This window comes from Zychaea mexicana (assembly GCF_025766255.1).
Source record: "Zychaea mexicana strain RSA 1403 chromosome Unknown BDB00scaffold_12, whole genome shotgun sequence".
NCBI classification, from domain to species: Eukaryota; Fungi; Mucoromycota; class Mucoromycetes; order Mucorales; family Lichtheimiaceae; genus Zychaea; species Zychaea mexicana.
In genome coordinates, this window is record NW_026516675.1 from 248,292 (window position 1) to 272,929 (window position 24,638).

The window sequence follows — 24,638 nt, forward strand, 5'->3', positions numbered from 1 at the left end:
ATATGGGGTGCGCGAATTTTTACGTACTTCCATTTTCGGCGATTGCAGGTAAAGCAGTCGCTCTGGCAGGAAAACCGGTCTCTTTTTTCTGAGCGCGTTCCTTGACTACTTACACTCACTAGTCATACAATCATACTAACACCAATTTTTACGTACATCAACCTTTACGTACCTTTAAAACATAGTGTGGGCTTTCTTGCCCTTCCGTGAAATTTGATTATATATACAAAATCTTCAAAGTAATAACAACAACATGTATGGTCCTTTTAGCGCTCAAGGTACTTAAAAATCATATACAGCAGGTACGTAAAATCGGAAGTATGTAAGTCCAAAATGAGAAGTACGTAAAATTTTATAGGTTAAATATACAGCGCGAGAACTGATTTACTGTAAGGTGCGAACAGGGACAAGACAACACAAGGCCAGAAACACCGGAAGAGAATGTGCTAGGTGCTTTCGGCAAGAACAGGACAAGACAAGAAGGAAGCCAGAAGGTAGGAAACCAGATAGTGAGGAAAGAAACAAGAACAAGGTATAGGGAGGAAACAAGATAACTGACTGATGCTTTATCGTTCAAAGACTATGATATATATATATATATGTCTTTACTATAGAATTCAATGATGTGAATAAACGGAAAGATTGGTAATAAGGTCGATAATTCGGATGATGATGATAGATGGGGATTTAATATGTCATCAACGAGGTTGAGGATGATCACTTACTAGAGGTCGAAGAATGTTTATAACATTTATGTACTTCGGTGGCCAAGTACGTAAATTTTTGCATAAAAAGTAAGGTGAAGTACGTAAAAAATTTACAGTAGCCATCGTAGCTGCACGGTTAAACAGAGTCAAAGTATGATAGGCTACATCAATGGTAGCTATTTGTATGATCTACTCAAACGAGGCACAAAAAAGACAAGAAGTACGTAAAATTCCCAAATAGGAAGTACGTAAAATTTTATAGTACAAATATACAGCGTCAGAACCGATTTACGTACTTGAGTGGCTAAGTACATAAAAACTTGGAGGCTAAGTACGTAAAAATCCAAAAAAGGAAGGTGAAGTACGTAAAAATTTACAGTACCCATCAATATGTGGAAGATGCCGCTTCGCGCGCTAGTATATGATACCTCGCATGAAAGTGTTTCAAAGTACCGAGTCAAGTAGCATGGTATGAGTGGCATGGTGAAGGGTGGTATACCTCCACATAGACTACATGCTGCAAATATCGCCACCTCGACTTCCATAGGGTGCTGGTAACCATAACTTAACAAGCTCGCAGATCTCCCAGCACTATTTGCTCAGGTCGTCAAATGTGCTATCTTGGATCTTAGCATAGCTATATGGAAATACGCTTGCTTCAGCACTGAGAACCGTACTTCCTTTTTTACTGTACACGATACTCTCATATCCGACTTTTACCTACAAAAGTAGCGGTTCTTCTCGGCCAACTGGCCAAATAGCGTAGTGTCTCCGAGAAACAATCAGGAAGGAATATCAAGGTGTGCCATACTTTAGTTTACCACTTCCTATGTTCTGGCTGAAAGAGTGGGAGGAATCGTGTATAACAAGCTGCCAATAAAACATGGTGTTATGTATCGATCTGTAATGTAATGTTTAAACGTTTCATATATGTACCTGGAGTAAAAAAATATGGTCCTGTGACATGACGCGATGATGACAGGTTCCAACAGAGATAAATCTTTTTAAAGAATCGACAATTACAATATGTCAAGTTAGTACGTATTTTACGGTTTGTAAGACTGATCACGGCAAGAAAAAGACACACATGCTTGTAATCGATTCATTTTAAAAAGTTAATTTAGTACACCAGTAGCTTAAAGTCCTTAATAATAGCAGCATAGCAGATCACCCAAAACCAAAGGAAGATCAAGTGAGAAAAAAAATATAAGCAGCCTAAAAAAGAACTTATGTTTCAAAAACAAATAAATGATTTATTGATGCAAAATAATGCTAAGCATTGAACTTAGTTGTCAGATTGGATCCATTCGGAGTTAGCCTGGGACCACTCAACAAGCTCACCAGCCTTGCCGAACCACAAACCGATCTCCTTCTCAGCAGATTCGTACGAGTCAGAGCCGTGGACAATGTTACGACCGACGACCTGGCAGTAGGTGTTACGGATAGTACCAGGTGCAGCTACAATAATAGGGAGGTTGTTTAGAATTATAATCGTCATCATTTTAAGAGTTGTGATTGGTTATATTTTTACCATCAAGAGGGTTGGTGGCACCGATCATAACGCGACCCTGCTTGATAACATCTATCATGCACGCAAACGTGTTAATTTACCGGATCATTATGATATATACACACGATATAATAGACTCTTCCCTTTTGAAATACTTACCCTTGCCTTCCCAGACCATGGCAACGACAGGAGCCTAAAAGTAGTATCCCAACATGCAATAGTCAGTTTTAAGATCAGCATATCAAAATAGAATAGTTCACACCCGTTCTCCCTTTCGAACATTACCTTGCCGTTGGTCATGTAGTCAACGAGACCACCGAAAAAGGGACGGCTTTTAAGATCAGCATAGTGCTCCTCGGCCAAGTCCTTGGAGGGGACGACGGCCTTCAAACCAACAAGCTTGTAGCCACGGTCTTCGAAACGAGCAATGATCTTGGCGACCAAACCGCGCTGAACACCATCGGGCTTGACGGCGATGAAGGTACGCTCGCTGAAAGTTCCCCTATAAGTAACGCATATCAGTCAGTCAGCCTCCAGTATATATTTGTTGTATACGCATGAGCAATACTTTACTTGACACCAGCAATGGGCTTAGAATCAGCCTGGACGGGAGACTGGGCGTCTATTGGGAGGTGGTGAAATTTATATATTTTAAGATATCGTTATAAATATCGGAAATTGGACTTCACGTGGTGGGGGAGGTGGGAGGGATGGGTGCAATTAGAGGGAAAAGAAAACCTTACTCTGGAAGTAAGCATACGAGGCAGCACCAGTGGCGATGGCACCAGCAGTGGCGAAGGTAGCCATGCGGGAACCTGCGGCAGCAGAGGCACGGGCACCAGTCGAGAAGGCGCGAGCTAGAGAACGGGTTCACGTTAGTTAGTTACTCCAAAAATGAGGGCGCGCGTGTGTGCGCGTTGTTGATTTTGTTGCTACTGCTGTCATTGTCGTTCGTCAATAAGCGTGTTTATTTTTACCCTTCATGGAGGAAGCAGCGGGTCTAGCTGTAGATCATTTGTAAGTAAATCAATCACGGCAGATAGGTAGGTACTTTAAGCTGTTGTTTAATACGTACCGATACGAGCAAAGGAGCGAGCGAACATGTTTTTTAGGATAAGAAGAGTGAGAAAGGAACTGGATGGAAAAAAGGCGGATGCACAATTTTTTACGTTTGATGAGCAGGGGAATAGTGACTTGTGTTGCCACGGTGCGCGAGGATGGCTCCCGTTTACTCCGAAAGCATTCCGACAAACAAACGCTCGTTGACGGGCCCATGCCGATAATCGGTGAATCCCGCTCGCCATTGAAAAGGGGGTTACCGCGTGTATGTTATGGCTAATACATGTTGACAAGTGGAAGATGGTACACTACCTTCGCAACAAGCCCATGGTATGTCGCTTGATGTTAACCATGACAGTTTTGTTAGTGATACACGACGCAGTAGTGGCTGCGTTATATTATGTACACCATTTGGCGTTGCCAAGGTGACACAGCAGCCGTAACACACACCGCACTTCACAGCAAGAGGACATGGCGTGCAGCTGATGCACCCATGTGGTAGAGTATATATAATGGAGACAGCAGTGAGAAGAAAAGAAGAACCACGGAGAAACCTGCTCTTTTTGGTTCAAGGTATGTTAAGAGTAAGTATACAACTTTGTGTGTGTCCAAAATGTATGTCATGTGTGTGTATGTGTTGTGGCGTATGGTGTGTAATAGGGATATATGCAGATGCTCGTTTTTGAAGTATTGACGGGAGGGGGGGGGGAACAGACAAGAGAAGATATATAAGTGATGTGACTCTAAAAAAGAAACAATCAGGATCCATCCATCAGGAAAACGATGACGATGGCACTACTAGTGTGGTACTAACTAACACATTATCGTCATCATTGTATTCGCGTGTCGGTGCATTTGCAGGTACTTCGTAGGTCCTTGCGCACCTCCAGTTTCTGCTTGACACGGTCGACAACAAATGCAGACACGGCAAAGCAACAGGAAATGTCGATTGTGCGTATAGATGTCGAGCGGTCCAGAATATCCCAGACGCCCTGATCCGTGACGTTGTCGAGACACATCATTTTCATGTGCTGTAGACTGCTGATGCCGCTTAGCGCTCGGACCGCCTTGTCGTTGACACAATCCATCTTGCACAGTTCGAGGTTCTTGAGCGAGTTGGAGAAACTCAGCTTTTCCGAGAAGCGTGCCATGCCGGCCGTGGTGATTTCGTCACAATCGCAAAGTCGGATATACCGTAAGGTCTTGATGTCTGCCAGCATGCATAGGGCTGGATTCGTGAGGTCGACGACGTATTCCAACTCAAAGACGCGCAGGGGTGAAGCGTTGCCAAAGGCTATATGACTGTTAAAGAAGTGCCGTATGCCTGTATCGCTGATTTCGTCAATCGTGGCAAGGTGTAGACGATGGAGCTCGGGTAAGGTGATCATGGCGTCGAAAATATCAATGCTAATCAGCTCAGAGTCCCAAAAAGAGATGTCCTGCAGCGTGGTGGATTGTCGTATTAAGCCTGCAACAACTGAGTGCATGCTACGTTTCACCTTACAACCGAACTTTCGTAGTCGTTTCGTATCGAAATTGCAGAGCAGATCGCGCCACTGTCGACTTGGGCCTGGCTGATCGTGCATTGCCATGTATAGTTCTTCCAACGTGTTCTTGTCGCCTTTTCTTAAAACGTCTGCGAGGTATTGTGCTGTGCTTCCTTCCACATCGCCAATGTCAACGACGCGAAGGCCGGCAGGAGGAGGTGCGTCTTTTCGAATTGTTGGTGTTGGTGTTGGTGTGTATGTTGTCAGTGTGTTGCTGCTGCTACTAATACTCGTGGTGCCACCTCCACGTCCGTGCAACGAGTTGAATCGCAGTCGCTCGAGTTCAGTGCAGTATCGGTTGATGACTCGCATGCCTTCTGGTTCGCATCCATAGACTGCAAGGTTCCGTAGTCTCGGACAGCAGCGTAGCACTGCTTCGAGGTCCGAATCAGTAATGTCGTGCGCATTCAAGTACAGAGACGTCAGTCCGCTGGCGTCTGGAAAGGATGATCCATCGTGCACGTCGGGGAACCGTGACCCACAAAACTTTAGCTCTGTTAGCTTTGGACACATGGATAAGATTGAGCCAAGAGAAACGGGTGTATACAGTGCATACTCGAGAAGGAGCGAGGTCAAGGTTCCTCCAACCTGTTGCAAGGCCATGGATAGTTCTTCCGAGCTGACCTTGTAGCCTATGAACACAACGTGTCCAGAAAAAGAGCATTAGTCTTTCAGATACTAAGAGCAATGTGGAAACATCCTTCTTAAGGGTAGAGAGAGAGAGAGAGAGATAAGAGAAAAGTTGTTGTGATCCTTGCCCTGTAGTTTCAGGGTTCGAAGATTGGTGAATCCTCCATTTACCAGCTGACTGGGGATCCGATTGGGCGGGCTACTCCAGGACAAGTCCAGTGACATGCTTCGTACGTGTCTGCTGAGCGATCCAAAATGATGGTACATGCTTGCCGCATATTTCGATGAAGCGCTCAGTTCGATTTGATACCACGCCGATGCACATTGCAAGATCCTGTCGCGCCACAGCTTCGAGACAGACATGCATCCAAATAACATGTCCATGGAAAGGTACGAGAAGATATTGGCTTGCACATCATACGGCAGTGTGGCCACAAAGTTGATGCGTCGTTCCTGCTGCGCTTTGGCCGCCTCCTTGTGTTCAGACAATAACGTATAGCCGGCGGAATCTTGAATGGGTGACACAGCTCGTAGACCTTGTTCGTATATGTCGATCGCTTGACCTGGTTTACCGCGAATCGCATACAGATTGCCGGCTCGCAGATATCCCGCAGACAGTGTTGGCACATGCTCAATCATTTTGAAAGCATCTCGCAAACCCTGAGTGAACTCGGCTTTTTTGCCATGGGCTGCGGCTCGAATGTCGAGAATGGCCACAAGTGCTCGAGTCAAGTTTTCGAGAGCCATTGTAGATGCGTCAATGGCCTGATCGTATTTGGCATGGTGGAATGCGGCTCGACTGTTTTGCGATAAATCTCTCCAGGCGTAGTCTTCTAATGCGCTGCTAAGCTGCTGCATTTCATCAGCAAGAGTCGTGAGAGGACTGGAAACAGGAGTTGCGTGAAATGGTTGCCATGCAGCAGCTGCTTCTCGTATTGATGATTCAGGATCCGACGTAATAGGCGCTATTGTGCATTGCTGCATTTGGGGACACAATGGAAAAGGGGAGTTTTCTGGTTTGTCACAGAGAGAGAGAGAGAGAGAGAGAGAGAGAGAGAGCAGCAAAAGTGTTTGTGCAGTTGTGTTTATCTGCAGTTTGTGGTATGGGTTATGGATGTGTGAAATGGTGAGTGTGCGAATGTTATATTATTAAATGACACTCTATAGCAGCAGTGCAATAAGTGACTATTATTATTATTGTTGTTCTTGTTATGCAGGGTTGATAAATAATGCAGATTAATTGTCTTTTCCGATGAAAACTTCAGAGTAAAATCTATCAATTTTGTTGGCATGTCAGCTATTTTGTACTTCTCCTACTGACTATCGTCACTCTCCTTTTTCCGCTATATTCCCCTCGGATATATTTGTTGTTTGCTAGCTACCGATGAAACTTACTCTGAAAATTGCTGTTTGCTACGGTGGCGATGTGCCATTTCTTCAATAAATTGTTTCCGCATGACATAGGGACGGGTATACGTTTCTGTAACAACCCGGCATGCTTGGTGTGCAGAAATTGCTGTGTTTCTCACCATCGCGCCGAGTGCATGTCGACTCACAATGATTCCGTCCACAAGTGGGCCGAATATCTATATAAAGTGTAAAGGCCTGATAAGTACTCGTTTATGATATACAAGAACAAACCCTACTCCTCGAGGAGGGGGGGGTCAACCTCCCCTTCTCTCTCTCTCTCTTTATTTCGCTACTACTTACCAATGCATTTTCATTCAGTCGCTGGCTTGCCATAACCGAAGTAGCGTTATTACCGATAGACGGTATTAAGATTCGGATCCAGTACAGCCCATTGCCACTGTTTTTTAAGGGATTAATGAAGATAAAGACCATCGATTTGGCATTATTCGAACTTGACATTTTGATACGCCGAGCCAGCTCGGTATAGTTTGTCAAATCCTCGATCCATACTATACAAACATGATCATCCGATGATACTTGTTGATGGATTTTTGATAGTGTCTGTGTGGTGCCCCATACACCATTGTCTGCAGGTGGCGTCTTGAGCAAGTAAGGCACATTGACCAAAAACTCTATGGTTCGGTCGGCATAATAAGGCATTGTGTCGCAAATCGCTGGATCCAATTTTCCTCGAAAACCTTGATGTTCGGCAATCTCTACCTAGAATTCATGTATATTGTCAGTTTTTGTTACCTTATATACAGGCATTATCAGTTCACTATGCGTAAGAGAATAATTACCGGCCAGCCCAAGCAATTGAGATATTGTAGAAACTGTTCGCTGATAGCAGCTGGTGATTCTACGAGCTCGGACCAAGATGTGTTTCCGGATTGTGCGTAATAGGCAGTGACTGATATACAGTCGCGTCTATAGGAACAATACATTGTACATATATGTGTAAGAGACAATTCTTGTCGTATAAAAAGCACTCTTTTTCTTTCCTTTCTGCCAGCTACATACTCGTTTAGCATATCCAAAGTTTCTATTTCAGTGATTAGGGTATCAGTAATTCGTAACGGGGTAATATGTGCACGGTTCTGAGGCAATAATAATCCAAGTTCGGAGAGTAAGAGTCGAAAACCTCGTGCACTAGTGGCATATATATATCACGACCAACATGAGCAGCATGTGACAATGTTAGTTGAAGCTTAATTTCTGTCTTGTCTGGAGCAATGAATTCTTTTACCTGTCTGTGTTGATGTTTTCACCCGTTGGTAGTGCACTGTACCGATCCAGCGGTTTCTTCTTTGACTTTTCAACTGCAGCCGTTTCAGCACTTTGTTCACGTTCCGCGAGTGATTGGATCGATGCCCACTGTTTCCAATTATCCGAACTCTTGTCGAACAAATTGTCAATATTTGGAATTGCATCTTCGTTGACTGCTTGTGCAACAGGTACTTGCAGGACGTTATTATTTTGCTGTTGTTGCTGTTGCTGCTGTCTTCTTGCATTGTTGCTATTGTTGTTGCCAGTAATGGTTGGTCCGCTACCGTCTGTCAAAGGCGAGTCGCCGTTATTTTCCAACAATGCAGGCGGAGAGGTGGTCCCAGAAGGCGATGTAGTTGGTGAAGCTGTTGTTGGTGAACCATTGGCAACTTTTCGAGGATCCTTGTATCGAGTTTCGACTGACCATACATACTTGCCCGTAGTATCACGTATAATGGCAACAACAGCAGGTGTTTCCTTGGGCCCAAACGTGCTTTCAACGTCATACACTGCTAGAATCATCCTCTTGTCGAACAAAAAGTATCGAATCGAATCGCGCGATTCCCATGTTGAATTATTACTATCGTTTATCGTTGTGTTGCTCTTATTATCCGTTTTGCCTTGTTGATGTTGCTTCCAGCGACGATACTTGACCTGCTGTAGATCACTCATAATCATTGCCTTTCGATTCGAGAACCGTTGTTCGTTCCACATAGGAAACTTGCCCAGCTGGTTGACAAATTGAGACATGCAGTATTCTGCAGCCATCCGTACGGCCACTTCCTCCTTTTTATACACCGTCGAGTTGCTTCTGCCTCCACTACCACTGGATGATTGTTGAAGTGGATTACTTGCTGTGTTTGATGATGTGGTTGTTGGCTTGTTTGCTCTCGGTGGTAATTGGAACAATTGTTTTGTTGGTGGAAATGTCGTATCGCGTCGTTTCTTTTTTTCGGGATGCTGGGATTCAACGGTATTGGTGGTGTCGGTTTCTCGGTCAAAGATGGTAATGCCTTTGCTCAAGGTCGCAATCACTGCTTTGTAGCAATCTTGGTCATCCATGATCCATTGGCTCACCAATATCCATTTAATCATACAATCATAGGCTTGAACGATCAAAGGGTACGAATGGATCTAATATGTATCACGAGAAATGTATGGTTATAATCCAGTAAGGATCCTTTTTTGCGTAACCATAGATTTTTACCAGTTTGCCAGCATTAATCAATGCATCAACATATCGACTTAGTGCCAAAACCAATTCTCGTGCAACGTTCTATATTTTCAATATTGTCAAAATCAGCATGCATGAAGGTCCTGTAAGCAAAGACAAAATATCAAGAGAGGATTGTCTGACCTTACTGTCCCTTTTTACGTAATCATATAGGTCCACGAAGTCGATCAAAACGTCAAAAGCGACCAAAGTTACATCGGACGGCATTTGCATAGTCAGGATCTAAGTGCAGTTTGGTTAGCATTGCAGCAGCTACAAATATTATATGCAAACTATATATATGCTCTCTTTACCTTCTCTTCGATCAATTTGACTACAGTTCCAACAAGCCCTGGGCAGAACGGGACATCTTCGATTACATAGACGTTTATAAGATGCAACAAGTATCTCATGTTATATGAAGACGTCTCTGTGCGTAAAGACATGAGCAGTAGTTCCAATATGTAGAATTTGAGCTATTGAAAAAATCGTTAAATTTTCAGAACTGGATATACTCTCATGCGGATACAGTGCTTTTACTTACGCCTGTGAACGGTCGTTCAACACTACCATGATGCTGATCCGCATACAAAACGCGTATCTGTTGTAAAAAGTGGAAACAAATTCTTTTACCATCCTTCAAAATCAAATATTTCCCAGCTTCTGAAGTGTAGAACAACTTACCAATTGCGTCACAATTTGTTCTTGTTCACCCAAAACAGATGCATTATCTGAAGCACATTGCATATCCCAGTCCCATCCGGGCTTGAGCTCGACCTTATCAAAGTGGTTTGGCAAACACATGATGGTGCTCACCACTTTGATTGCTGCAAGTCTCAAGTCGTCCACGCCAACAAATCCTTTACAATCAATCTGTAACTTGGGCAACACCATCTTGATAGCCGCGATAAATTCTGGTGCCAGCATCCTGACTCCGTCTAAATCCGTCGCAAAAAGCTCTGTACAATGTAGCAAGATGGTAGGCAGACAAGCGTCCGATTTAAGTCCTACGCATAAGGCAGCATAGAATCTTTCAATATAGGTTCGCAAGAAGGGCGTGGATCGCTGCGGTCGACAAAACACTTTGCATAAAGATGCAAAAGCAGCAGCACATCCACGTTGAGAATTGACGTCGGCGGAAGGAGCGGTGGAGCTGGCATCAAATAGCCAAGTCCCGAATATGTGCAAAATGGTGTTGCCGTCAGGTGTGTTGCTGTTGTTGTTATCATCGATACTCGTTGCTGCTACTGAGACATGGCGTTCTCCGACTTTATTAAATAAGTCGACCAAGTGGCCAATGCCGAGCATCATCAAGGTGAAGTTGGATGGTGGGAGGTGGAGTGGATGCGGTGCGAGGTAGAGGATACGATGCCATGAGTAATAGACAAATTCGGGCGATAGGTCGAGCTTGACAATGATGCCGTTAGCGGATAGTATAACAACATCGGTTCCTTCATCCGAACCATATAATAAATTAAGTACGCGGTTCGTCAACGAAAGTGAGGTCGAGCTCCAATGCTGGATAACTTTGGGCCGGTGAGACCATCGCATAAAGCAATCCTGGATAAAAAAAATAATATAGCCAGCAGGATGAATATATTTTAAGTGGTGTCAAACTTTTTTTGTATATAGCCCGTTGCTAGGATTTATTACGCATTTATTGAATTTGAAAACTAAAATTAATCAACGAACATTACCTTGAGTATATCCCACATTTCTACTTCTCGTATCCGTGATCGTAACCAAAGCTCAAACAATACCTAAGCTTTGATTAATAAATGCATTCGACCCTAACACCTCTTTACTAACCATCATTCTCACTAACTTAGATACAGTTGTTTTTCCTTCTTACCCGTAATAAATGTTCGCATAATTCATCGCCCATATTGGCAACGCCACTAATTGTAGCATCCGCTACTGGTTCCTTCAAGAGAGAATCCGAAATACCCAAGACCACCTTTAAGAGAACAGTCCATGTCTCGGCTGTCATTTCCAAAGTTCTGCCTGCCATGGCCAGCACCGTCAGCGTCTTTTTACAGAGCTCAATATGTCGATGGACCATTTGAGATAAAGTTTCCTTGAGTGCAGACGCAGCTGAAGCGTTGGCCGCTGCAGCACTGGGCGCACCAGATCCAATATGGGGCGAGGCTGCATTGGTTGGAGATGGTAAAGTGACTGGAACGAGGTTGGCATGTGGGTTGATTGGCATCATATTGAGATAAAAGCTATTGGGACGTCCACTACTGCTTCCATGCGCGTGTATATTGCTACTACTGCTACTACTACCATTATTACTATGATGCTGTTGGTGTGTTTGATTGTGAGGTGGATGTTGCTGCTGTTGGTGTTGATTTTGTTGTGAATGCTGTTGTTGTGAAGAAGACTGATGCTGATGTTGTTGAGGGTTATAATTGATTGTACTATTGCTTCTATGATTTGAAGAAGAGGAGGTAGCAGCGGCAGTTGTCGTAGCAGCAGCAGCAGCAGCAGAAGGGGTTTGTGTGATCCGTGGTTGAAATAACAGCGAGTATTGATGGAATATGATCTGGTAGAACTCTTGTTCAAGCCCTTCGCTGACAACAGCAGATGGTCTCATGTGCGGTTCAAACAGCCATTGCGCATATATGCTCACGTCGTTGCTGGTAATCTCCATGTCTTCGAGCGGTAGACTAAACCCTTGGCCAAGGACTTCCATGAACCATTTGACGTGTGCTGGTGATGCAAAGATGCTCGGATCCGGTACATGTTTTCCAGGGATTGGTTGAAGGTAATTGGTGATTTCCGATATAAGCGCTCGCCGTATGGATAAAGGAAGCGATCCAAGAATGTTTGTCTCTACACACGCATGCACAATGAAATTAAAACACGATGACAATAGAATCCGTCGTTAAAGCGCAACATTATAACCATTCAAAAAAGAGAGTCTTATGGTTTGAATGGGAATTGAACATACGAGGGTCATGTTGCAGCAGACGAAGCTGCGCTATCCAATCCAGAAACATGAAAAACGGTACACCTTTCTCTTAAAGCTGTTCAACGCACGGACGGTATATATATATATATACGGGCTTTGCTGTTTTTCAATGCGGTTTAATAAAAGCGGAAAATGTTTAAAGTGAGCTGTTCAGGGCAGGATAAGCGGATGTACAGGGCAACCCAAAGATTTTGGCCCGCTTTGGGTCTTTGCGGGGGTGTGTATTTCAGCGAATCAGGCTTTGCATTTACATAATTACACGGTAAATAAGCCAATGGCTGGGCCTTCTCTGTTATCTGTTCGCATGCCCGTTCCTTTTACATTTAACTCTTTTTCCTTCTTAAACCTTTTTCGATCTAAGCTCAATAAAAGTTGGATATAACCCTCAAAGCAAATAGAAATTGGCTAAAAAGAAAGTTGGTACACAGCAGCTTAGAAATCAAACAAAGCTGTTATTCCTCAAAGTGCCAACTGGATCGGGCAGAACGGTTGTCGTTTCTTCCACCTGTAGAATCAGTAAATAATAGATCTCAAGATCGCCAACTCCAAAGATGAACAAACTCGAATGAGCAGGTATTGCTACATAGTGGTACTACGAGTACAAACAGAAAGTGCGTGTTCTGACGCCTTTGACGATGGCGAACCATCGGGTTGCGATATCGCAGCTGCAATTGACGATATTAATGCAGCGGAAACAGCCAACAGCCCGTGCTGGCAGTATTGTAGAAGAGCACGTCGATCGTACCAAAAGCCATAATGAAAGAAACAAACGTTCTGAGGAGTGCAGAAATGGGTCGTACTAGGTTTATCCGTCAATATCATTGTTTGCGTCAAACCCAATTGTCCCGCGGTGCCACTGCCGTTAGTCGTGATTCTCTTTCGAGTAGTGCTGTCGTGACCATCGCTCCTGTTACCCAAGTATTCTCTCCTACCAAGTCACTCCCTTTCCACTACAACCGTACCATCCCAACGCTCAGCATATTATACGTTTTTACCTGACTTTCTGCAACATCCATCTTGTCATAGTAACTTTAGACATGGTGTGCTTGTTTGCTTCCATGTTTTTTATCTCCTGGACCTGTTTGTTGCGCGCTCCCCCTCCTCCCCCAAAATTCGTATGAGTGCCAAAATTTTGTACTACCAGATAGTGGTCTTTTTTTTTTCTCTTTTTCTTGAAGGGCGACACGACTCACAAAATAAACTACATTTATGCCTGAAAGTTCCCAAGCAGAAAGCTCCAAAGCGGCAAGTTCTACAGCAAAATCGACGCGATCGCGCGGTGCCGGTCGCGATACTGATCGCTTTCTTGAGCAAATGCTGTACGGTCCAGGCGTGGGTATGATGGATCTAGACGATCTCGAGGAAGCATTCAAAGACCATGAAGGCAAAGGCAAAGGGGTTGGCGGTGTCGACGACGACAATGAAGACGACAATGTATATATACCAGAAGAAGACGAGGAAGAAGAAGACTGGGCAGAAAATGTCGAAGAAGATACTGAAATTACGCAAGTGTTTTACTTTGTATTCTACTTGAATCACTCTTGCTTTTTGCACCCATTGGATACTTAACGTTCTTCTGTCTACGCGCGTGTACGTTTTATGGTTATAATTATATATAGTCAACTGCTGGACAGTACAAAAACGAAACGTACGGAATTAAAAACGGGTGGTCTAGACGAAATCGCACGAGACTTTGAAGAGTTTGAAGACAACCTCATTACGACGACGGGTATCGGCAAAACACGACACGGTAATAAGCGTCGAATCACGAGCGGCGAAGCGCGCTTACCACCAGAAGTCAAAGAAATGCTTGGTCAGGCGAATCAGCTGTATATCTCTCAGGATTTTGGCAAAGCTATCGACTTTTTGCAAAACCTTATCACAAAGCATCCGAATGTCTATCAAGCATGGAACACGCTGGGTCTCGTGCATGAAGAAATGGGCCATCGCGACAAGTCACTGCAATTGCGAATGGTGGCAGCACATATGAATCAAAACGACGCGATCCTATGGAAGGAACTCGGTGTAAAATCCATGTAAAGCATCCTTTTTTCCTTGATGAGCATGTCAATACAGGAACGCGGAAGGATATGGGAATTTAGCAATAACTGACATGCCATAAAAAAATAGTGAAGCCGGTGCCACTCAACAGGCCATCTACTGTTTTTCTAAAGCTTTGGTTGTTGATCCAACGGACGTCGACGCACTTTGGGACCGCAGTTTTCTTTACAGAAAAACAGACCATGTCGAAGAAGCGATCGATGGCTTTGAGCAAATCCTCAAGATCACGCCGCATCATTTCAAGGTGATTAACGAACTGGTGCCATTGTATCGAAACAAAGGCATGATCAAAGAGTCGATCGAGTTATATGAAAACGCAGTCAAGTATCACATGGAACACGATACAGATGAAGAAGAACGACAGCGACAACAGGAACAAGAAGACGACGACGATTTCAACGATCGACTTGGATACACTGAAGTCAACATGTTGAGTGAATTATACCTGATGCACAACGATTATCGACGTGCCCTCGAAACAATCAAGTCGGGTATCCGCTACGTACAGCATCGACAATATGAAACTTACTGGGATGCCTATGGTGATAATGACGAAGAATATTTCGAGGATTCCGAACATGAGGAACGGTCTGATTTCCCTATTGAGTTACGCGTTCGCATGGGTGTATGTCGTGTCTATCTTGGTGATGTCAGGACAGCCGGCGTAAGTATCATTTATAGTCTTGGTTAACGAATCTTAAATATACTGATTTGTACCCCATCTTATATATAATCGTCTTTAGAGACATTTTCAGTATCTGCTGAAATACCCAGCAACGACTTATCCGGATTTGCATCAAGATATCGCCTATGCTTACATGGATAAGCGACATTACGACCCGGCTCTTAGCGTTTTCCAAAAGATCATCGATGTTTCAGAGGTAATAAGAATACCAAAACATCTTAAGCGTTAAATAGTGATGAATTACTTAAATGAAAGATATTAGGAAGTCGACGTTGATTTATTGATTCGAACTGCCGATTGTTATCATCAAGTTGGCGAACTTGAAACAGCTGCTTTATTCTATGCTAATGGTAAAAAAGACCCCCACTCGCTGTGAATAGGATATGATATGCAATCTCTGTACTGAAAGAGGGCAAACTAATACTCGTATAGTTCTGGAAGAACATCCCGATAATCTTGATGTTATGTTGTCCTTGGCATCTGTATACGAAGAACAGCAAAAAGAAGAGGCTGCGTTAGAGCTCGTCGATTATGGTAAGACTAAATAACTATGTTTCTTTTATCCAATGGGTAGATTTCATACTAAAAACTACACATTTTCTTTCGTATAAATAGTGATGCAGAGAAACAGAGATACGCGACGCAAGAAAAAACAGGAAGAACAGGCGAGAAAAGCTGAGGAAGAAAAAGAAGCAGCTAAAACAGACACGAAGAAAGGCGGCTCTAAAAAGGGGAAAGCATCCATCTTTGATGAAGCGAATAAGCCTATTAGCCGTTTCGAACGTTACAAACGAAGGCGTATCGAGTTTGCACGACAAGAGGAAGAAAGGAATCGAAACGCGCTCGCATTATTTGCAAAGGTTGCAGAGCTGGATAAGTCCATCCCACCGAATGTCGTCGATACGGAAAAGGCTGTCATGCGTGAATACATCCATGTTGCTCAGGAGCTTTATCGCGAATTCTCTCAAACCACGGCATTTTATCCTAGTGATCGGGTAAGTCAAGCGAGAGAGGATATGAGGGAGATGATGTGGTGATTGTACTGTTTTTCTTCAACGTGTGCTCAATGATACACTCTGTTTAGTCTCGCCGTTTCACTGGATTTTTCAATCGAAAGAATAAGACAGACAAGCGATCTTTGGATCGTGAAGCTCATCAAATGGCTAGACGTCTGCGTACTCTAGTTGATAAACCGGCACATCAAAATGAGGATGGTGAATCTGATGAAGAAGAAGAGCGTATCAAGGACGAAGAAGAACGTGATGAACAATTACGTGCTGCAAGTATGTACCGTGGCGCTTCTTTCGATGTATGGTGCGATTTGTTTATCAAGGTAAATATTTTCTCATTTGCTACTTTACCACTGTCAAACGTGATCACACGAATTTCTAAAAGACAGATTTATATATTTAGTTTGGCTACATGCTTGCTGTAACGCGGCAAGCTGAAGCTTCATATGATATGCTGAAAAGAGTAAGCGAAGCCAACGTATTCTACCACGATTCAAATAAAATCAAGTCTCTGAAATTAGCTCTGCTCGGTAAGGATTATTCACCATCCTGAAAAGGACGAGGAGGACGGAGAAAGTAGCATATAAAATTGACAATCTTTTGCTTGGAATTTGAACCTAGGATGCGCGCTCATCAATGATAATGATGCCATCAGATATGAAACACAACGCTGGTTCATCACTAACAACAGATTCCAACCATCACCATATCACCTGATGTTTGCCACACTCACTAGGTGAGAGTAGCAATAGAGGGGGGGTTGGGGACAGGGGGAGAAAAAAAACCGGACATGTACTTACACACTCTCCTTTGCGGTATGATGTAATAAAAATATAGCGGACTAAACGGTTTACAACAATATGCTAACCCAGTGCATATGAAGCATGTCATGAGAACTGTTCGTTTGATTGATACGGTAAAGATAGAGGAAAGCAAAGCAGCGGCAGCAAATGCAAAGGACAGTGATGCCACAATACAACAACAAATTGATGAAGCAGCGGATGCCATGGAGGTTGATCCATCCACTATTAACTTTGGTGAGCTCTTTGCAATCCCAAATGAGCAAGATATCAATACCATCCGCAGTCTACGTTCACATAAAGTGCATATACCCGACGAACCAAGTCCAATCATTCTCTACATGTTTGGCATGCAGTTGACTGTTGGTAGAAGTTTTAGTGGAGCGTGCTGTAAGTTTTCTTCTTCCCTTACATTTGCCTGGATGTAGGCTTCTCATATCTAACAATGACCTGCTGGCTGCTGCCGAATATGTAACCAGTGTTGATGATGCGCGCAAACGCACTTGAATCAAACGATCCAATCACTTTGCTTTCTCTGGCAGTGAATATATTTAATCGGGCAATGAGCAGAAAAACATCGAATCGTCATTTCCAAATTCTACAGGTACGCTGTGTGCTTTATTTATTGGCATTCTTGAAATGATGGCGATATTGATTCACTATCTTCCAAAACAAAAAAAAAATAGGGATTCTACTTTTTGGACAAATATCGTAGATTGCGTGGTAAATGTCAAGAAACCGAGTTCAATTTTGGCCGTGCGTTCCATCTTCTTGGTAAGTTTAAAAGAAACTAATTATATATATAATGGATTTTTCCGTTCTAATGTTAATACCTTTCATTTTTGGTGTCTCCTCTTTCACAGGCTTGACACATTTGGCAGTACCACACTATGAGCGTGTGTTGGTCATGCCACCATCATCAAAACAAGGCAAGGTCCCAGAAAAAAGCCTTGATTCCATATACGAGTTTGATGATGACGCGGAAGAGGATAGTATGGAAGTGGATGTTGACGAAGACGATGAGGGAAGCGATCTTCGGCGGGAAGCTGCATACAATCTTCAATTGATCTATGTGACAAGCGGTTCACCTCATTTAGCAAGGTTGTTACTCGCAAAGTACTGCTGGGTATAGAGAGCTATATCCTACACACACAGCAGCATCATCACATTTTTTTTACTAAATCATCCCTGTCACTGTAATAACTATAATATCAATCACATCGTTATACTGTTGTTTTCCATGAATACAATTCAAACCTTTTTTTTTGCATGATTATATTGTGTGTATTTTGAGAATTAAATAGTATTAGCTAGCATTATGTAAGTGTTGTTGTTATTGTTGTTGCTTGTGTGATGTTAATAATATAAATATGTGTGAGGGTGGAAAGAGTAACAGCAGAACGGGATTCAATAGCTAATGAGATAAGAACCACATAGAATCCCTAAGTAGCATGCATTTCCAAAGTTTCACGATCGGCGCTCATCAACCATGCTTGATCTAAACTGTTGTCTAAAACGACTGCATTGACACCTGAACCGCCAAGCGACGTTCGATAACAATCAAATCCTTCTGCAGCCAACTTTTGAGCAACCAAGTTGGTTGTTTCCACATTTACATCTATAGTATTAAGGGGGTAAGTTAGCCGATCTCTTTTTTCAAAACAATGCATAATGTCTCCTTAACAACAGCAACAAGCGAAACCAAGAAAAAGCCAACACTTTACCATCGCGAATGATTGACAGCGCACAGCCACCGCCTCCTGCGCCAGTAAGCTTGGTCTTTACACCATACTCGCCGGTTACAGACCGGACCTTTTCCAAACTGCCATGGCTCACACCAAGAGCGTGTAAAAGACAGTGGTTCATATCAACAAGATCCTATACACACATACAGATTCAAAAATCAATTGGTTGATATAAGCAAAAACCACACGACTTCTTTGAGCATAATCCATCCTTTTTTTTCCTACCTCCAATTCTTCGGCAAGACTATCCTTGTTACTACGCTTAAATGCTTCACAGCAACGCAGCGAGATATTGTCGATTGATTCCAAGATGGGATCAATCACTTGTGGGTATTTTTCTTTCTTGGCAGTAACACCTGCCACCAAGGCACTCGTAGAACGAGGGACCTTGGTATTTGTCAAGAGCAATTGCAATGATTGAAAACCTTCGAGCGGCACGAATCGTTCGCCTCTTCTGAATGACAAAGCACCGCCTTTTTCATCAAAGATAAGAAAAGATATATATTAGCTACTCTGCAAACGATTGTTCTCGTAATATTACGTCCGGGCAAAAAGGGCAGCTTCAATCCTCCATCTCTGGTGGAAACCCCCCCCCGGTTGCCGACTATAGCCCCACCTAAACTGACGCGTCACTTACCAAAAGTGCAAACAGAGTTATCGAGACCACTCGGATTACCATGAATGACCTGCTCTGCCTTGTACGCATAACGATTCACGGTGTCGAGATGACTTTCTCTCTTTTCAGACTGAGCAAAGCCGACTGGGATATGATGAAAGAGGACAAGCAATGCAGTGCTAATGCAGGTGGCAAAACTGGCCGAGCTACCGAGACCTGCACCGACAGGAAGCGTGGACCGGGTACTGATTGTAAAACCAAAGGAGGTAGGCTTATCGGTCTTGAGGACAAAGAAAAGATACAGGAATGCAAGTACGGCTTGTCGCTGTGCTTCTCTTTGAGTTACGCCCATCCATTTCTCAAACTGTTTTTTGATTTCCTCGGGAATATCCATTGGATGGCCAGTTTCTAGATTGATCAAACCATAACCACTCTTGCTTTAGCAAAAGGCGTGTTCTCTTAAAAAAAGATAAAAGATGATTGGGTCCTTTAGAACTAAAGGTCAAGTTCGTTACCTAAAGTGACGCGATCAACGTCAAGTGTCAGATCAGATAGAGCCCAAGTCAAGTCAATGTCGACATCAGGAAGGTGCAATCGACATTTGCCCGTGTCATTTTCTTCGAGATGCAGATAAGTTCGAAGACCTAGTGAAGCGGCAACGGCAAGCTGTCATCCCTTCCGACGTGAGTGAAAAGCTCCGGGGAAAAAGAAGTGTTGGGAACAGTTTGCGCGGGTTTGTTTTATTACCTTTTTATGTACAACGGCATGTTCACCAAAGAGAATAACTTTTCCGGGAGCAGAAATGAGGGCTCGTTTAATTCCTTGCGTCATAGTTTGTTAGTAAAAGTGTAGTGGGGAGAGTACGAACGAAAAAGAGAAAGGGTAATAGAGTCAAAGCAGTAAAAAGTAACTCAAACCAAGCAGCGGGGGAAGGAGAGCCATTGCCCGTTCCTGGGCGGAGTACTATTCTTTGGGTCGTCACACCGGTTTAAATTTTTTTTCGACGTGCAAATGTGTGATCCTCCTCTTTTTTCTCGCATTCACCATGTCTGCTGTCGTACGTACATTTTCTGTCAACATTTCATAAAGGAACAAATATACGCGATGTCCTCCTCATGGCAAAAGTAACTCATGACAATATATGGAAACGGATGTATAGGCTAAGTCCTCTGCTCAGAAGCCCGGTTTGGAAGAACAGGCCCAGGTCAAGTACGTATAACGAAAAATTGGGTGGCTTTTTTTTTTATCCTGGGTTGGTGTGAGGGCTGTCCAAGATAAAGATCGATAAAAAAGAAACAATTTTATTAATATAACGCGTGTTTGTTTTCTCGTCTGCTCATTAGGATCCACCGTATCCGCATCACCTTGACCTCCCGCAACGTCAAGAACCTCGAGAAGGGTAGGTTCAGTTTCTGGTTGTGGCTGATAACTTTAAAGAAAAGCGAGGGTGTGATGATATTAACATGCTGCTACCATTTTTAGTCTCTGCTGATCTTATCCAGCGCGCCAAGGACAAGCAACTCAAGGTTAAGGGTCCCGTCCGCCTTCCCACCAAGGTCCTCCGCATCACCACCCGTAAGTCCCCTTGCGGTAACGGTTCCGAGACCTTCGACAAGTTCGAGATGAGAATCCACAAGCGCTTGATCGACTTGCACTCGCCCTCTGAGGTTGTCAAGCAGATCACCTCCATCTCCATCGAACCCGGAGTTGAGGTAAATATCGCAATCAATGTTTTTCTTTGTTTGGAACCGTTGGGAGGATATCTGTTTATTAATTGCCTTTGTTTGCATACGATTAGGTCGAAGTTACCATTGCTTAAATGCGACATGTACTTTAAATTTACTACTGTACTAAAGCATATTAATAAAAACAGCATTCAAAAAATAACGTCATGCTATATCTCGGTGTGCTCGCATGATCTTGAAATGCTTATCTGTACAATGATTGGCGACGTTTGAGTAGCGGACGGACATTGTTGCTATCTGTACTAGTAGCTGGACCGCTAATTGCGTTATCGCCCAATGGTAGGAACAGCATCCTTTGTGATCGATATGTCAAAATATGCTTAGCATGAGTTATACGTATTTCGTTGATGGATTTGGCAAATGAAGTCGTTTCCAGGGCACATTTCCATGGAAGGGCTATTGGGGGCTATCTCTGATTGTTGTCAAATAGCAAAGTCGCTAATTTTGAGTTGTGTTCAACGTGTTCGCCAAGTGACAGGTGTTATTTACAATCTATTTTATAGACATATGGAATGATTATGCAGTTTCTCAACGAAGATGCACAAGGACATGGTGAGCACGGAGTTAAGTCGATGGATCTTGTTGACGAGGAGCTATTTGATATTGAAACAATAAGTTCTCATACTCAATTCCTAATGAATAAACCTACGGAAAGTTTGTAAAGCACTTGGTTAAGCACAATAGTAAAGTACGGCAAAGCCCACACGTAGATTGAATAATTCCTTTTATTTTTGAGACAATTTTTAATTATGTTGATATGTTAAATGACACGATCGTTTGCGTTCTTGGATGATGAAAAAACGCCATTGAAGGCAGACGTTGTGATCGTTGGGCGCTTTCGGCTACGCATTGCTTGATGGACTGATGGTTTGCAGATGCGATTGAAAGTGTCAAGAACGCCAGAATGGTACAAATAAAGGCCTTATGGTCTTGAACACCTACATGTGCTTGGTTCTTTCTACGGAAAGGTAGGCTTTGCCGGAAACGTGAGGCATATCCACAATAAGTTTAAATCATCCAAGCAGCTAGATATCTTCATTTTTACCAGCTTGCACATGACATAAAGTCCTGTTGATGGCAGAATCAAGACATGAAACGTAACCATTCTTCCCAAAATCTGCAGACCCAATACACCTTTCATGTTTTGTGCATCGAGAGCATTCTTGCAGAATAGATCCCGACAAATCGAATGATTGTTACCATCTTGAGCAGCCGACTTAGCTTCCCCATAGCCATGATTCGACGCCATGTGGAGGTCATCCCATGTAAACGACTTGTACACATATCGGGACGTTTTTGGTAATATGTCCTCGTCCGGATCGTCAAATAAACCAGTAAACAAATGGTCAACGTAACGAGTGCTAAGTTCGAATTCGTTGGTGTCTTCTGCTATAGGTACGGGAGGAAGCTTCCGCATCAAATCGATTATGCATTTTTTGAATTTCTTTCGTTTGGGGAGGTCCAAATCCAAAAGATGTACAATCCCTTTATCTCGTCGTAATCAAGAGGCGGAAACGATAGGCATGATGGATCCAACAACTCAGTTCCAAGGATATTGCCTAAGCGACGTTTGTTAGGCTGGTCTTGGCTGTTGTAGTTTTGTTGTTTCCCTGTCGCTGGTTCTTCTTGCGATGTCGTCTGTGATTGTTCTGGCAAGGTTTCTAAATGGTTGGCATAATGATGGGTTTTCAACTCGTCGATCTCCATATAATGAGCGATACATGCAGGGCAGGCAAAGTGCTTTTCAATGTAATCGTGTGAGTTGATAGCCTTAACATAGGTTATTCATCATTACCGAAATAGTCGGACGAAGAATACGCCAAAGCCATAGAACAAACCGCCGCCTTGCTCAAGAGCGTGCCCAAAAATTTTCCTGCACTGTCGACAGCTGGACCAGTCTATTCCGGCAAGAATTTCTTAATGTGACAGCACACTGGATGTGCAGATCGACGTGGACTCTGCAAGAAATTCGCCTGGGATTCCAGCCTTTGGAAGGTCCCCATACTGGAGGAAACCGTGCCGACGCCTTTTTAAAGGTCTTGCCTGAGTTCGATCTTTGTTCCAGGTTCTTTTACAATTACAAGTGACAACGCATCGAAAATGACCAAGATGATGACCGTAAGCGAACAATACGCGAAAGAGGAAGATCGGTAAGTTACTGAGATTATGCTGCTTTGCTATGATACTTTTAAAAACTATGTGCTCACCTACAACTTATAAATCAAAGGCCGTTTCGGAAAGACATACATCATATCCCCTGTGTTGGACACATCCTCAACTTGGCAGTTCAGGATATCCTGCGAATTAGTCTATCAGTACAGGAACCAAAAGAAGAAATCGTTGACGACGATGAAGAACAAGTGCCCACCAACTCTAATGTGCTGGTCAAATTACGAAGAGGCGTTACCAAGATAAGATAGTGATCAGTACTTCAACATCACACTGTTTTTCAAGTGATTAATGGGGTTGATCTATTACCTTATATCGTCACTGCAACGCTTACAGAAGTTCATGCGTACCTTGAGCAACCAAGGCTGTCCCAAACTCAGGCTCATTTATGATGTCCGTACTCGTTAAAACTCGACATTCGTAATGATTACGCTGGCTAGCGCGGTCGAGGCTGGCAACAACGCAATGTGCACCGAGGTACTGGCACCGTATAGGTTGACTGCACAAGAACGGAGCGCCCGAAGCAGATCTGTGCTCTCCCTTGAGCCATTGAAAAAGTGATCAAGAGATTATCTGTTAGCAAACCGCATGCCACCCATCAACCTCACAATCATTTGCTACAACCATCTGATGGACAGGCTTGAAGATTATAAGGCCAGCCTATCCACACCCATCGACCTATGCGAAGCTGCGGAAGTCTGAAAAAGTTTTGTGTAAACTGGCTTTTGACCAATGTCAAGGTCAAACACATGTGCAAGGTATTCAGCAAGGGCAGCAGGAGCACCTTGCACATAATGTCGACACCGTCGCCCTAGTTGCTCCTTCTTTTCCTTCATCTTTTCTAACGACAAGCTACATCACGGCAGCGCTCCTGTTGTGAGATGCAACAAGACATAAACTAATGCCTCGAGGTAACTGTAGACCGATTGCTCTATATCAACGCAAGTAAGATTGTCAGTGATGGAAACAGCCAGAATAGCAAATGACAGTAGAAAATCGTTGCTACAGCTTCACTCACCCCTCTCCGATGTCGGAGTCAACGCTTGAGGGTAATGGCAGGCCTACAAATCGTAGACCTTCCCTCCAGGCAACATCGGTCTTGTTAAGCTGCGAAAGAAGACTGACACGTCGAACGTTTATGCGTGCGCCACTGTGTTGGATCCTAGCCCAATGTTTGTTTGGTGGGCTATAAGCGGCTGGGAAAAAGTTAGGAAATTGAATGAAGGATGGAACGCGATGATCTTCCATCTCGATCGAACTTGTATAAATTGAACAGAAAGAGGGGAAGTGGCTGTTGGTCCAATAAGAGAAAAGGCGCCTTGTAAAAAGATAAGAATACAGCGTCAAATATATAGTTTTATTTAGGAATGGCAGGAGTATAGCCTGCAAAGTGTCCGGGATACCTGGTCGACGTTCAAGAATCGCGCTGATGTTGACATGAAGTGAGCGAGCAGCTACAAGAAGTGTAGTTTGAACTGGATCGACCGAAGC

At 43.4% G+C, this 24,638-nt stretch overlaps 7 protein-coding genes across 7 annotated transcripts; 2 read left to right on the plus strand and 5 right to left on the minus strand.

Moving 5' to 3' along the window:
* Positions 1–1,992: 1,992 nt before the first annotated feature.
* On the minus strand, positions 1,993–3,320 carry BDB00DRAFT_869031 (nucleoside diphosphate kinase; the record flags this gene model as incomplete). Its single annotated transcript, XM_053126545.1, has 8 exons — positions 1,993–2,165; positions 2,239–2,289; positions 2,377–2,410; positions 2,503–2,719; positions 2,791–2,839; positions 2,961–3,074; positions 3,195–3,221; positions 3,293–3,320. 8 exons carry the CDS (start codon positions 3,318–3,320, stop codon positions 1,993–1,995), a joined length of 693 nt encoding a protein of 230 aa, XP_052983071.1.
* A 786-nt stretch (positions 3,321–4,106) lies between these two features.
* BDB00DRAFT_869032 (uncharacterized protein) lies at positions 4,107–6,437 on the minus strand (the record flags this gene model as incomplete). The annotated part of the gene is made up of 2 exons (XM_053126546.1): positions 4,107–5,455; positions 5,633–6,437. 2 exons carry the CDS (start codon positions 6,435–6,437, stop codon positions 4,107–4,109), a joined length of 2,154 nt encoding a protein of 717 aa, XP_052983072.1.
* A 252-nt stretch (positions 6,438–6,689) lies between these two features.
* On the minus strand, positions 6,690–12,344 carry BDB00DRAFT_869033 (uncharacterized protein; the record flags this gene model as incomplete). The annotated part of the gene is made up of 14 exons (XM_053126547.1): positions 6,690–6,726; positions 6,849–7,039; positions 7,164–7,583; positions 7,664–7,790; positions 7,884–8,012; positions 8,110–9,263; positions 9,337–9,405; positions 9,505–9,585; positions 9,657–9,818; positions 9,887–9,943; positions 10,027–10,902; positions 11,040–11,102; positions 11,195–12,177; positions 12,296–12,344. 14 exons carry the CDS (start codon positions 12,342–12,344, stop codon positions 6,690–6,692), a joined length of 4,398 nt encoding a protein of 1,465 aa, XP_052983073.1.
* A 1,149-nt stretch (positions 12,345–13,493) lies between these two features.
* Positions 13,494–18,139, plus strand: BDB00DRAFT_807244 (uncharacterized protein). Its single transcript, XM_053122320.1, has 14 exons — positions 13,494–13,821; positions 13,936–14,352; positions 14,447–15,041; positions 15,121–15,258; positions 15,325–15,412; positions 15,495–15,596; positions 15,678–16,057; positions 16,147–16,395; positions 16,476–16,602; positions 16,694–16,808; positions 16,910–17,262; positions 17,352–17,476; positions 17,559–17,646; positions 17,736–18,139. Exons 1-14 carry the CDS (start codon positions 13,526–13,528, stop codon positions 18,002–18,004), a joined length of 3,342 nt encoding a protein of 1,113 aa, XP_052983074.1. The 5' UTR covers positions 13,494–13,525; the 3' UTR covers positions 18,005–18,139.
* A 63-nt stretch (positions 18,140–18,202) lies between these two features.
* On the minus strand, positions 18,203–20,191 carry BDB00DRAFT_807246 (ribosomal protein S5 domain 2-type protein). The gene is made up of 6 exons (XM_053122321.1): positions 19,981–20,191; positions 19,749–19,899; positions 19,255–19,641; positions 18,843–19,090; positions 18,597–18,750; positions 18,203–18,490 (listed from the first exon to the last, which is right to left on the minus strand). The coding sequence occupies exons 1-6, from the start codon at positions 20,062–20,064 to the stop codon at positions 18,315–18,317; spliced, it is 1,200 nt and encodes a 399-aa protein (XP_052983075.1). The 5' UTR covers positions 20,065–20,191; the 3' UTR covers positions 18,203–18,314.
* A 76-nt stretch (positions 20,192–20,267) lies between these two features.
* Positions 20,268–21,176, plus strand: BDB00DRAFT_970980 (40S ribosomal protein S20). The gene is made up of 5 exons (XM_053129847.1): positions 20,268–20,290; positions 20,393–20,442; positions 20,577–20,632; positions 20,716–20,945; positions 21,032–21,176. Exons 1-5 carry the CDS (start codon positions 20,279–20,281, stop codon positions 21,050–21,052), a joined length of 369 nt encoding a protein of 122 aa, XP_052983076.1. The 5' UTR covers positions 20,268–20,278; the 3' UTR covers positions 21,053–21,176.
* A 760-nt stretch (positions 21,177–21,936) lies between these two features.
* BDB00DRAFT_757786 (uncharacterized protein) lies at positions 21,937–22,407 on the minus strand (the record flags this gene model as incomplete). Its single annotated transcript, XM_053119009.1, has 1 exon — positions 21,937–22,407. A coding segment is annotated over one exon (471 nt), but the record flags the coding sequence as incomplete, so codon positions are not given.
* Between the last annotated feature and the right edge of the window lie 2,231 nt (positions 22,408–24,638).

Bases quoted from the DNA above. Each gene is read 5' to 3' on its own strand.
- BDB00DRAFT_807244 (XM_053122320.1), top strand. From the start codon at position 13,526: ATGCCTGAAAGTTCCCAAGCAGAAAGCTCCAAAGCGGCAAGTTCTACA. The intron at 13,822-13,935 runs GCAAGTGTTTTA...AATTATATATAG, and splicing joins GAAGAAGATACTGAAATTAC to TCAACTGCTGGACAGTACAA. The intron at 16,603-16,693 runs GTAAGGATTATT...ATTTGAACCTAG, and splicing joins TCTGAAATTAGCTCTGCTCG to GATGCGCGCTCATCAATGAT.
- BDB00DRAFT_807246 (XM_053122321.1), bottom strand. From the start codon at position 20,064: ATGACGCAAGGAATTAAACGAGCCCTCATTTCTGCTCCCGGAAAAGTT. The intron at 19,900-19,980 runs GTAATAAAACAA...AAGGGATGACAG, and splicing joins ATGCCGTTGTACATAAAAAG to CTTGCCGTTGCCGCTTCACT. The intron at 19,091-19,254 runs GTAAGTGACGCG...TTGATGAAAAAG, and splicing joins TAACTCTGTTTGCACTTTTG to GCGGTGCTTTGTCATTCAGA.
- BDB00DRAFT_970980 (XM_053129847.1), top strand. The intron at 20,443-20,576 runs GTACGTATAACG...TCTGCTCATTAG, and splicing joins GAAGAACAGGCCCAGGTCAA to GATCCACCGTATCCGCATCA. The intron at 20,633-20,715 runs GTAGGTTCAGTT...TACCATTTTTAG, and splicing joins CGTCAAGAACCTCGAGAAGG to TCTCTGCTGATCTTATCCAG.